Here is a 12545-nt window from a genome sequence, read left to right as displayed (position 1 = left end):
ATGCAATAACACTGCGAGTGTTTAATGCTGAAAGAATATATTTACACATCTACACGTTCTACCTTTTTTTTTACTTCACATTTCTTTCACACTGTACTTGGGTAGTGCCTGGCAAAACAATGTTAGCTGTCAGGGTAGGCATAGAGAGACTACAATGGAGCAACAGTTACGAATAAGTCATTTAAGTTCTCCCTTAAAGTTTGAGGTTTTACTGTAAATAAATGAAAGACATTTCACAAGAGTGCAAAGTTGCGGTAGTTGGTAGAGGAACATTCCAAAAAAAGAAAAAAAAGAAAGAAAGAAAGAAAAACCCGCAACTGATAGCCAGCACCTATGTTTTATTCGTACCAAATATTTGTACCGTGTGTTACCTGTCACTTTTCATCTGATTCACACAGAATTAACAGTACGGGATGGAATGACCCCAAGCAACAATGTCCCCCTCCTACCCTCACCCTACCCCAAAAAAGAAAGCCAGGGCCACCATACCTGTCAAGATCCTCGTGTGCTACTGACAAATGGTAGGACTCGACAAGGGAGTAGACGCCCTGCACCAAGACTTGAGCCAAGGCTGTCGACTGGGACGAGTGTTGCTGGAGAAAAACAACACGAAAGACCGAAAACAATGAAAGGTAGAGAAAAACAACATGAAAGAAAAGAAAAGAAAACAATGAAAGGGGCCCCTATTTCAATTTCTTTAACCGAATACGGTCTATATAAAAGAAAAAGCAATTCACATCTAAAATGTCGATCATTTGTACACCCCACTTTCATGATTAGCAAGCAACTCTGCGGATGATACACGAGTGGTGTGTTGATAGAGATCTCCCCGGTGCATTTTGCAATTCCGTGCATTTTGCAGTTCTTAATCTGCACTGTTTTCTAAGGAATAACTACGTCATATATTACGACTACAACTTGTAGGCCAAAGGTTACGTCGAGTCACGTATTATATGCGCACCTTAATGCTTAAAGTATGCAACATACGATGTTTTGGCTGCAAGCGCAAGTTATGTGCTGTGACTGCCAGCTACAGAAAGATGCTGCTCCACTTATTTCATGGTTAATAGATTCACGCCTACAATACCTTTTCTGTAACAATTACGACATACTTTGCAACTTAAAAGTATGACGTCACGTAAGTAGGTGCCATCAAATTACATGATGCATAACTATATATTTAATTCATATGAGGCACATTATTTTTTTATCTTGAATGTGAGCAGCCTTTGTAGCGTTGCATGTAAAGTATGAAACAAAGCTTAGCTTTGTCCAACAGCCGTGCAAGCAATTTGGTACCGTGAAAGAGTGGGTTTGAAACCCATGTTAGACAGACGCTTTTCAATGGCTACTGAGTCTCACAAGCTGCGAAGGTCTCACAAATATTAACTCAAAGGAGTTGTACTGCTTCTACAGTTGACTCCCATTAATTCGACCACGCCAGGACCGACAAACCCGATCGAATTATTCGGCAAGTCAAATTAAACAAGACGCAGAAAAAATGTCAGAACACACCACTTGTTTATATGGCAGTATTTGCCCCATTCTAACATGCCCCCAAATCAAATGTGTGCACCCTTTTTGCGTGTCTGAAGTAGGAAACTAATGTTGCAATAACATAAAAGCTCCTAAACAAAATAGAATGTGCACCCGATATTTTAGCAAGAAAAATGGGCAACGGTATAATATGTTCTGACAGCGTTGGCTAGTTCCGTAAAATCATCTTCACCGCACTTTTCTTTTTCTACAGCCAGCTTCCTCACAATACAGCCATATTATGTGGCAAAGCACAAAGCACACAAACGTCGCAAACGCGGTTTTTGACCCAATTTTTCTTGGGAAAAAACAAGAAGAGGTGGGCGTTAGAAATGGCTAAATCAGCTGTTGTGAAATACCGTTATTGCTTTAAAACGTTCTCGAGCATGCTGAGAATAGGCATTTTCGACGGGAGACGACATATGTTCAACGCAGTCACTCCGCCAAGGTCACCAAAGTGGTTGCTACAGCAGTTGCTACCGGGGTCGTGTAGCAGTCAGGTGCGTGCGCCAAATTTAGGATCGAAATAACGAATGCCTGGGCCCACAGAAATACATGACCACTGGCTGGGACCTACAGTCTGGATCAAATTAATTGGAGTTGAACGGGAGACCACTGTACACGGAAAACCCGACAGCCATTTAAGCGTTTAACTAACCTGGCAACAAGTGCCTGTGCTACAGTCACGAGCGACTAATCTGGTTTGCCGAAGTGACCAGCCCTGAAAATTATTCTAAATATCTAAAAAGCACCTCTTTGTTGCTGTAAGGTCCTCTCAAGTAACAGTAAAACAATGTCGCTCCCATGTCATGTTCACGCATTTTATACAAATGGTTGTCGGATTTCTCTGAGTGATCTAGCAACAGTTAGACTGCTGGGTGCAGTGATTTTGGTCATGGCATTGGACTGGCCTTTATTGTTGCAGCGAAAGAAAGAAAAATTTTTCGAATGCAAATAGTTTCTTGGTATTCTTATTCTTTGGCTGTGCCATTCACAGCTCGCTAGCATAAACAAGCTGCTGACAAGGGTACCCGTGTCTGCCACTCAAAGGCCTTTGAGATTTCTGTAGAGTTCCACGCACCTGAGTTGACTAGATAAACTATAGACTAGAAAATCGGTGAGCTGCCCACATAGCAGCGCCGACTTCACTGTTGAGTTCGTCAGACAGTAAGTTCGAAGGCCTTTAAAATACTTGTGTGCCATCGGTAAAAGACCTTTTTAGCCGATAGTCTTCGTTACATAATACATCTGAGCCCCAAAGTCCAAAAAAGATGATGAAAAGATGAAAGTTAGAGCAAGCCAGACTTCAACTTCCTGTGTAGTTATCTAACAAAAAAAAATGGCAACCTGTCACTATCCTTAAGAAAGAGAAAGCCAGATTTTGACTTCCTGTGTAGTTATCCAACAAAAAATAAATAAATAAATGGCAGCCTGTCAACATCTCTAACTCCGAAAACAATGCTCCGCATATGAGGGTGAACATTCCAAACTGCTCGCGCTTCTGCATCCATTTAGTTGTGCAAACTGCAGTTATCACCTCTGCAATACAGACTATTTAACAAGCTGCCATAAGAAGCAGGATAATTCACCTGCCAAGTCAGAGTTTGTACAGTACGAAAACATACGTGTACAGTACGTGAAAAGTATGTGAAAAGTATGTGTACATATAGGCATTCTTTCGTGACAAATAACTGTAGTGAGCTCGCAAACATCAATCACCCAGGGGTAACGAATGGTGCCAAACAAAATTTCTATGTGTTTTAACTTCGCGCAAAAGTGTCTCCAAGTGCAATACAGAAGTTTTCGTTCGGGCAAAAAATAAAAGAGTTTAATACTGGTAACGCGCAAAGGCCTAGAATGGCAAGGCCTCTGTACACAAGAGTGATACATGAGGATAACCAACTACTAGGTGCAGTAAGTACTAAGCCTTGAAAAATTACAATTCTGCTAACGCAACAGCCAAGACCTGCGAACAAATGTGCTAATAACAATGCATGCGAGAGAGCTGGCACTCTTACCCCTATGAGCATGAGAGCGTTGCAGACACAATCAGTTGCTGTCTCGTGCACACTTGACGATGAAGTGGGGCTTTTCTGCAACATAAATTCATTTTCAAATTTAAGAGGAAGCTTGGCAGGTCCCACCTAAATACAAGGGAAAGGATCAATTGTTCTTGACATCCACTGCCCTGCACTTGATTAGGCTAGTTGCATTTCGCAGAAGTTAACCCTTTAACCTCTGCAAATTAATTCCGGGAAAGATGCACCAAGTTTCTCCCAATTTTTTATGCTGCCGTAAGTTTTTCTGTCATTCTGATTATGAAAATGTATTACCCGATTGGCTTCTGGTTAGAGTTTAAAAACTTTTAAGAACGAAAAGCTGCTTTTGAAGGCAGCTTCCTCTCAATGCCAACCGTAACTGATCTTTGACAGTGGGAGCAGCACAACATAGGGCTGAACAAGTGTTACTCATCACTGGCGATATTGGTACAACCTCCCATGACGAGTACAGCCAGGGATTGGGGGTTAAAGGGTTAAAATCTGCTGAGCATTGCGAACAGATCTTTCATTAAAACCATCAATATTATTTACAAGAATTGTTGAAAATAGCAAAATAAACAAAAAATCTGAAACAACTCCTACTCAAAAATAAACCAAAAAGAAAAAGAAATGATATCAATTGTGTAAACTGCACCAGTTAAGACATTGATAGTAAGCAAAACTGATGCATTAAGAATCGAAACACACCAATGATACTGCACTTTGCGATAGGTGCAATCTCCAGTTTTCACAGTGCCAATTTGTGTCTCTACTGGAGTGTACGTTCAACTTCAATAAGCCCCCATTACTGGAGGCAATGGCAATAAGGCTGGCGCCTCTTTGCAGTCGGAGCCATCCAGGAAGGTCTGCTACTACTGCTGCTGATGGCGATGGCACTAGTGGAGCGCACATTTTTTCACGGCTTCAAAAGTCGCTAATGTGAGCGACTGAGAAACAAACGGCAGTGCTGCCACTGCTGAACAACGCGTGTGGCACTCTTTGTACTATCACCAATGCGGTTCTATATCACCGAGCAGAGCTTGCCAAAGTAGGCTAACGGAGCTTTGACAGGAAATTTTCATTCTGCAACGCATCACCTATTTGTGCTGTCTCATTTCGCAACACCGAAATTCTCCTGAGAGTGAAGTCTATCGCTTTCTCCGCCAATTTTGTTACTGTGAGGTTCGACTGTATTACCAAAAAGCGTTAAAAGAAAGAGAAATCAAGGGAGACGTGGCAATGAAATGGCAGAATCGCTCAAAATTTCCAATGCTTATAATTTCTTACTGCATCCTGATAAGGACATTATTTGCATAAGATAAGGGAATCCGTATACATATATTTCTTTTGAGGCAGTGAAGCTACTTTGTATCGTGCAATCTGCGGTATGCAAAGGTAGAAAAGTTTTGAATTGTCATTGGGTGCAAAATACGAAGGAAGGCGTGGAATATGAGATAAAGGTACACATAGAAGCAAATGTACAGCAAGACTAAGTCATGTGCAATTGCCGGCTCCCGATAAAGTTACAAGGAGTTTGAAAATCGCCTGCAAGTTGCATGATAATGCACAAAGAAAAAGCAGGGTTTTTTTTTTTCTTTTCTCTCTTCCTCTCTCTTTAAAGGGGGGGGAGAGGGGTCACGCACACAATGGGGTGGAGTGACGTAGGTCAGCCAGACATTGCGCAGCAGCTCAATTGTTCGCATTATCCACCATGGCACAAAAAGCAGTTGGCAACATTCAAAACCTAGCATGTTGTAAGCTAACAAACTTAGGCCGGGACTCCTGAAAAATTCGCATCAAAAATTGGTATCAAGCGTGATCATACCACCCGATATTCTACTGTACACAGACGCCCCATTTCATCCTCTAATGCACCCAGCCCCCATACACACACGCTTTCTTTCCACAGCATCATGAAGGCAAAGAACAATCTCTGTGTGCTCACCAAGGCCTCAAAGACGCTCCCCAAAAGCTTGTGCAATACTGGGTCTTCTAGCCGGAGGCCGCCCACCGAGAACCAGCTCCCCAGACAGCGGAACACGCGGGCACGCACACGCTCATCTGGGTTTTGAGCAGGTTGCAAGCATACATCCTGCAAGCAACCAACAAAACACAGGTCACACACCACGGAGCTGTGATCTGTCACCATTTCTGTCACCAAGCAGTTCTAAGCTCCATTCATGCATAAATGTTCTCCATGCCTCAGCAGCATACAGGCTGTAAGAACACATCAGAAAGACCACACAGTTTGCAGCAGTCCACCAGCATAGACTGCAATTAGCTTCTGCATGTTGTTTTAGCTGGCGATTTATTCCTATTTATGAAAAGAACTGTCACATGACTGACAGCCCACCAAATAGTTAATTAATTGCTGTAAATGAAAGGCTTGCTTGAAAATTCGTAAAGCTCGATCCCAACACACCGACTTTCTTTCAATGTAGCTTGAAGCACCCTTAGAATAAAATTGTGGGACTTTAACACATTTACTGACAGTTCATCCTAATTCATAATTAAAGGGTTTGTTCGAGCTTGCACTCTGCGAATGATCCCTTCAATTATTAATGGCTTTGGACCATCACCCGAATCCTTCAAACCAGCATTCTTTCAGGCTCTGCCACCTAGCAGTAAGTGGACAGCCTCCCCGCTTGTTTCTTAGGGCCTTGCATGGAGTGCCTTATCACGTGCGAGGACCATTCTTCGAATCATATCAGACGCAACTTAATGTACTGATGGGCGAGCTATAGCCTGTCAGCCAGGCACATAAACATCCTCTGAAGAGTAAAACAAGGCCACTTTTTTAATGAGCAGTTTGACAGTAGGGGAGTGCAAATACAGGAATGTTCCATTTCGAATCCAATAGTGAGCGTCAAATAACTGCATTCGAATGTCTACTATTCAGCATTTCGAATAATCGGTACATTCGGTGAAAGATCTGGCCGTGGTCAGTGTTTCGAAACGCAAAGTGTTCCCACGACGGAGCACAATCTCCATCGGCACAAGGTTCGTGCAGGTAGATGGGACCAACTGAAACAATTAATGCGACATGGACAGAGGGAACAACGAAAGCAGTGCGTATGGAAAGCACGAAAGTATGTGTACACATGGGACCGATTAGCCACGAGAAGGCACAAGTGTTCAGGCACACAGATTTGCACAGTTCGGAACTTATATAAGCGCACAGCCAGACTTGGCAAACATGTTCATGTTAGTTGCTGGCTGGTGCCTGCGGACCTGAATGCCGCTTCAACGGCCATCAATGTAACCCATACACGTGATCTCTCGATCGATCACTGATAAGCCACCTGTAGGAACATATTAACAACAAGCTTTTCGTAACGGCTAGCGCCCCATCATCACATTGGCCGGTGGCGAAGTTTCATCACTGCCACATTGTCTAGCTCGTAAGGCCTAAGCGGAGCTATGCCATTAGGTGCCCACAATTAAAGTTACAGTTCCATACCGAATCCACACAGATCTATTCGCAGCATTCGCACGACTCTCAGAAAGCCGACAGACCGCTTCGCCAGCAAAAGCAAGCGTACGGGATGACCGTGGTTCACATGGCCACTATCTTTACGAAACACCGTACAGTGGCCTTAATTCCGAACGCCGTTGGTGGGCGCACATCAGTCACTTTTCGTAGCTTATCGCAACCTATGACAGGACTAGCTTTAGATTTATATGGACACCTTTACACGGTCAGCAGATGGACATGGCGGACAGAAAGGGGGGGGGGGGGGGGGGTGTCGATCAAGCTTGTTGTGGGCCTTCTAATTTGAGAACCTATGCAAATTGAGGCGACCCAGAAGGCGAAAAGGCTCTTTACCATTAACGCTGTGGTTTAGCTGTGCTGTGCCAATAATCGCGTGGTGGGAGTGGTGCTTAGTCTCGTGATGCGTGGTGCTCATTGTTGTCTGCCGCACTGATCAGCCTTAACGAGCTGACAACAACCTACAGAAATCACTTGCCATAAAGATGGAAAAACTCTTCTGTTTTCTGGAAGAAAACTGGAAAGCAACGCCTTCTGGGCAATGGAAGATTGCGCTTAAATCTTTCCGCACCGAACTCACGGGGCATACCAAACCATCGTTAGTCCCCTAACGATGGTTTGAAACGTGGCTTTTGGGAGCTTTTGGAAGCATTTCGCAGTGTGTCCGTGAGCGGCGGCTCACGGACACACTGTGCCTTTGGATGTGAAGGTGACGTATATCTGCGTTTTCTAAGCAGTTCGATTTTTTTCACGCCCGGCGGTAATTTTTGAATGTGCTCCGAAGTTTCGTGAGCATCAAAGAAGAAAGCAAGAATGGCTGCCTCCGGGAACGGCGCGCGCACTTCGACAGATCGCAGATGTCACGATTCCGCTGCGTCTGCGGCTAGTTTTATTGATGGATCGAGCAGCAGCGAGTCTTGGGATGCTGCCTTTTCGTTGGACTTTGACTCAGAGCGACGACGACACAAACCAGCCCAGAACATCAGTGGCTGTAGCTTGGCACGCCCAACTGTAGTGCTTGCAGTTAAATTTTTGTAGTGCAATATCTGTTCAATAAATATTTTTTATTTTTTTCGGAGATAGTGCCTATTAGACGGCAGTAAATTTTGTATATCTCAATTTTTTTACATATTTTTCTTAATTGATAAAATCTACTAAGAAAGAGTAAGATCGAGAGCAGCATGAAGCTACAAAGGAAACTTTGTTCAATTTTATCCCACAATCTTGATTCTGGCAATTTATACCTTTTTTATGACATACATCTCTTTAATAGAGGGTCATAGTGCGCTTAACTCTTTCCCTACCATGGGGAAAATACGGTGTCTGTTGTAGGTTTCGCCAGATTTCTCTCTTTCTTTAAAGGAACTACTGCACTCAATATTTTATGTAATACATAAACAAAAAGCAGAGTGAATGCAAATTTTACACATAAAAGTTTTGGAAACCTCATTGGTATTCAGGACAACATACCTTCTTCATTCCCTCAGCTTCAGAAGGAAAAAAGCATTTGATTCTATTCGAGAGACACTCTATCGACAAAAAGATATTTCAGATATTTCTATACAAACAATGTTGTTATTGGTGCTGGCATACTAATTTTCTGTGGCCTTCAATAAGAGTAGACCATACTATATATTTACTTATTTATAATAAATTAATAAATAATAAATAAATAAATACTATATACCTCAATTCCAGGGTACCCAAGTTAGTGATAGATAGAAACATTAGTAGACTCCTCATCATACACAGCACCATGCTTTCTTTTTCTTTTTTCACATTTGTAAGCATAAAAAGCTTTATGTTAAATATTTGGATATTCAATATTCAATCTGATATTCGGCTTTCATATTTCCTTGATTAAATTCGATATTTGATTCAACGTCTACTATTCGGTATTTACACACCCCTATTTGACCATGGCACTACAGTCGAACCTCGATATATCGAACAGCGCGGTGATCGCAAAATAGTTCGATATAGCCAGAATTGGATACATAAAATCACGTAGAAAACGCGTCAAAAACTAGCGCAAATCAATCAATGAACCAATCGTGGCGCAATACATACTCACATGAAGCTTAACAAAGTATTGATTTAGTTCGCTGAAAGTACTGAAGCAGCGTAGCCTGCTTCATATTGGCAACCGCGTGCTTGACCACGGCGTCCTCAACATAGTCCAAACGGTCCACAAGAGACAGTCCAGTGCCTTCTATTGCGCCGCAGTAGCGGCGTACAACGGCCAAAGCAGCTACAGCCTCAGTTGCAGTCGGGAGCGGGGCAACATCAGCGCTTGCTGGATCAGCCTCGGCAGCGTCTTCGTTTGGCCGCTCAGCAGTCACTTCTGCCGCGATCTCCACGTCTGTTAACTCCGCCACTGTTCCGGTGCTGTCGTCACCGCCAACGAAGTCCGCAATGCACATGATGTGTGGCTCAGCACCGACAAAGCGCTCCAACTGGCTCCACGGCCGCCTCGATCACGCGCGCGTGTCGAGGCGGCTTGCCCCGCCGTGCGCGCATAGGTGCCGCGTGATCGAGGCGGCCGTGCTGGCTCCAAGCCGCCGCGTGTGTACACCGCTACGTTCAAATGGCGCCCTCGGCGCAACCGATGTGGGCAGCTGTCGTACGCAGCAGTCTGGAACGCCGATCACGCCGCCGCTATCTTCGAGAGTGTTGCGGGAAAGCTCGCCTCATGTCAACAGAGCGCACTTGGTCTGGGGCGGCGGAGTTCGATATACGCATTTTACATCCGGCCCCGTTCGAAATAAAGAATTAAAAATGCATGCGATTTTCCATGTGATATAGAAATTGTTCGATATACGCAATAATTCGATATATCCGTGTTCGATATATCGAGGTTTGACTGTAGTTATTTCTGTTCACAAAAAGCAGCTGCTTGTATTTTGACGGGCTGCTATGCGCGAGTTTCACTGTAAACAAATAATAAAGAAAAAATCTTAGCTTGACAAGGATTCTATAGCCATATGGTTGAAGCTGCATCGCTAAGCCTAAGCAAGCAGAGACAGCAGATGAGAGGTGCCGGTGCTTACCAGCAGGTGTACCACCCGTCCTGAAACTTCGGTGAAAAGCTCAATGATCTCGTTGCGCCGGTTGGCACCGAGCCGGAGTGACCGACTGTTGAGCTGCAAGCACAAGCAGGAACAAAGTCATCATCACCAGAACAATGGCTCCTCCTGAAATTCTCCCAATCACTCCTGCACCGTGTCCACCCGATCTGTATGCCTTCAAATTTCCCCTTGTCATGCCATCACATTCTTGTCCCCTCCAATGGAATTTACTTTCCTTTCCGTTGGACTCTCACTCAACACGTCGTTTCTTTGTCACATCCCTCAACTATCAATTCTTTGTCAAAAGGCAGACTGTCATGCACTCGAGAGCATCATGACACTACAAAGGAAACCCACACAGTTTTCTCAGAATAAAAGCTTCGCAATTGGATAAATTGGTCTTGTTCCGGGGATCGAACCCAGTATCAACACCTGCCCAGGGTGGTCCCTCTACCATCCGAGCACATGCTAGCTCTTTAAAAGCTTGCCCAGAGCACACTAGCCTTTTGTTTTGTTTTTTTCTCCAGGAATGTGTATGCCTTTTATGAAACAATGTGTACTTTTAGATGCAGCACACAGGCAGCAAGAAACCTGGCGCAGCAAATAGCAACATGCAGCACATTGCTTTTAGGTTACTTTTTCAGGAACTGCTTCAGGAACTTGTCTGCATGAACTTACCTGAAGCTAAGTGCCTCTCTTGCATCCTTTCCACATCAGAAGACTAGCAATGAAAGTTCGGGGACAGACCTACGAGCTAAACTTCTCCATGAATGGGTTTTAGTTTTTTGTAAAACTTGCCTCAAGATTCGTAAAATCATGAAACGAGCCCAAGTTGACGAAAGATTCAGGAGAGTTGGCAGCTATGTAAGTGCGCTGAGTGAGACTTCTTTCACCATACTATATAGTATTTGTATAGCTTCCGCAGCATCACCTGCTAAGTATGAAACGAAGTACAGCTTCCTTTCAAGTAAACCCACTCCACCATATTGAGGGTGATGATGTGCTTCACCATACTTTCAATCTGCTAAGATGCCAGCAAATGACAAAGACAGCATGACAACTGACCTCTTCGGGAAGCACCGTCAGTACTTCAAGGAGAACGGGAATGTGGGACATACTGCAGCCAAACCTACGCAGATGAGAAAAAAAAACAGAAAACACAAAAGCATGCAGTAACAGTACCGAAAGCCTTACAGAAGTTAACTCAAGCGTTGTCATGTGCACGAAAAGGCCAAGGTGACAGAACACTATGGATTATTAGTGCAAGAGCAAGCATACGAGATACGGGCCTGCTGCCAACAAGCTACAAACAAGCTTCTGAAACAATAAATCAATAAACCACTATGATATCTGCATAAGGGCCTAATAAGCTAACAGATGCCATCAACCAATGTACCCTTCAAACAATACTACATATAAAAGACAAATTGCTTTGCAGAGGCCTTAGTGGCTAAACACATGCCCCTCATAAAGGTGTTCAATGAGACTACAGTCAAACCCGGCTATATCGAACTCGCAAAAAAACGCCTATCAGTTCGATATAGAGCATAATTCGATATAAGCCTGCTAAATAATTGGATGTCATAAAAGCACATACCATTTATAAAATCACTTTATTAACGAAACTAGCTTAGTTTGGCATAAATTAGTCCTGCATTTTCTTCTGCTAGGGCAATTTCGCTGCCTGCGACGCACGCACTTCCCCACGTTGTCTAAGGAGTCGGAGCAGCTGAGGCCGCAACCTTCCGCATTCGCGCAGAAGCGCCGGACTAATGCGAGTGCACCAGTCACTTCGGAGGATATGGGCAAAGGACCGTAGTTGCTTTCCTCAATGTTCCTACTGTCATTTGTGCTCGGTACGATGTCGGCGATGTAGTCTTAGTTTCCGGGCTCTACCGTGGTCGCGACACCATCATCTGCACTCACAAACTCGTCCACCGTTGATTCGAATGTCCCGGAAATTTTGTCAGCTAGCTCCAAACTTCGGCAACGGCTTCGTCGCATTCATCAGAATTTACAGTCCTCACCGAGCACGCGGAAACCGGCACGTATGAAGAACCCCTCGTACACGGCCGTGCGTAAGCGTCTGGCGCCATGGCACCGGGTTGCGAGTCTGGCCACTTTAGCCCTAATCGTGCCGAGAGTGCTCCTCGGAATCTTGCACGCTGCGGGGACATCCAACTTCTCATCGCGTTCGACGCAATTTATGATTTCGAGCTTCACGACAAACGGCGAATTCTGCCGCTTCATCACGGCAACACTGCGGGAGAAGGCCCACAAGGCGCAAACACGATAAACCAGAGAAGCAGCCAGACAACTCGCACTTTCGCCATCTTGCACGAAGAGAGCACAAGAGCTTCTGATTGGCTGTCTGAGCAAGCGCTGTAGGCGGGCCAGGATCATCTTTTGCTG

The 12545-nt window shown here is 44.3% G+C and overlaps 1 protein-coding gene across 2 annotated transcripts in view; it reads right to left on the bottom strand.

Annotated features, from left to right (window-relative positions):
- The window catches only part of Tnpo-SR (transportin 3), a 66483-nt gene that overhangs the window by 39264 nt on the left and 14674 nt on the right, over positions 1-12545 (bottom strand). For both annotated transcript variants that reach the window (XM_050190889.3, XM_050190890.3), the window contains exons 5-9: positions 11199-11262; positions 10116-10208; positions 5521-5667; positions 3555-3629; positions 490-593 (exon numbers count right to left, since the gene is read on the bottom strand). In XM_050190889.3, coding sequence (XP_050046846.1) covers positions 490-593; positions 3555-3629; positions 5521-5667; positions 10116-10208; positions 11199-11262 — 483 coding nt within the window. The remainder of the gene's footprint in view (positions 1-489; positions 594-3554; positions 3630-5520; positions 5668-10115; positions 10209-11198; positions 11263-12545) is intronic.

This window comes from Dermacentor andersoni, chromosome 10, assembly GCF_023375885.2.
Source record: "Dermacentor andersoni chromosome 10, qqDerAnde1_hic_scaffold, whole genome shotgun sequence".
NCBI lineage: Eukaryota > Metazoa > Arthropoda > Arachnida > Ixodida > Ixodidae > Dermacentor > Dermacentor andersoni.
The sequence above is the reverse complement of the archived record's forward strand: the minus strand, read 5'-3'. Positions and strand labels throughout refer to the sequence as shown.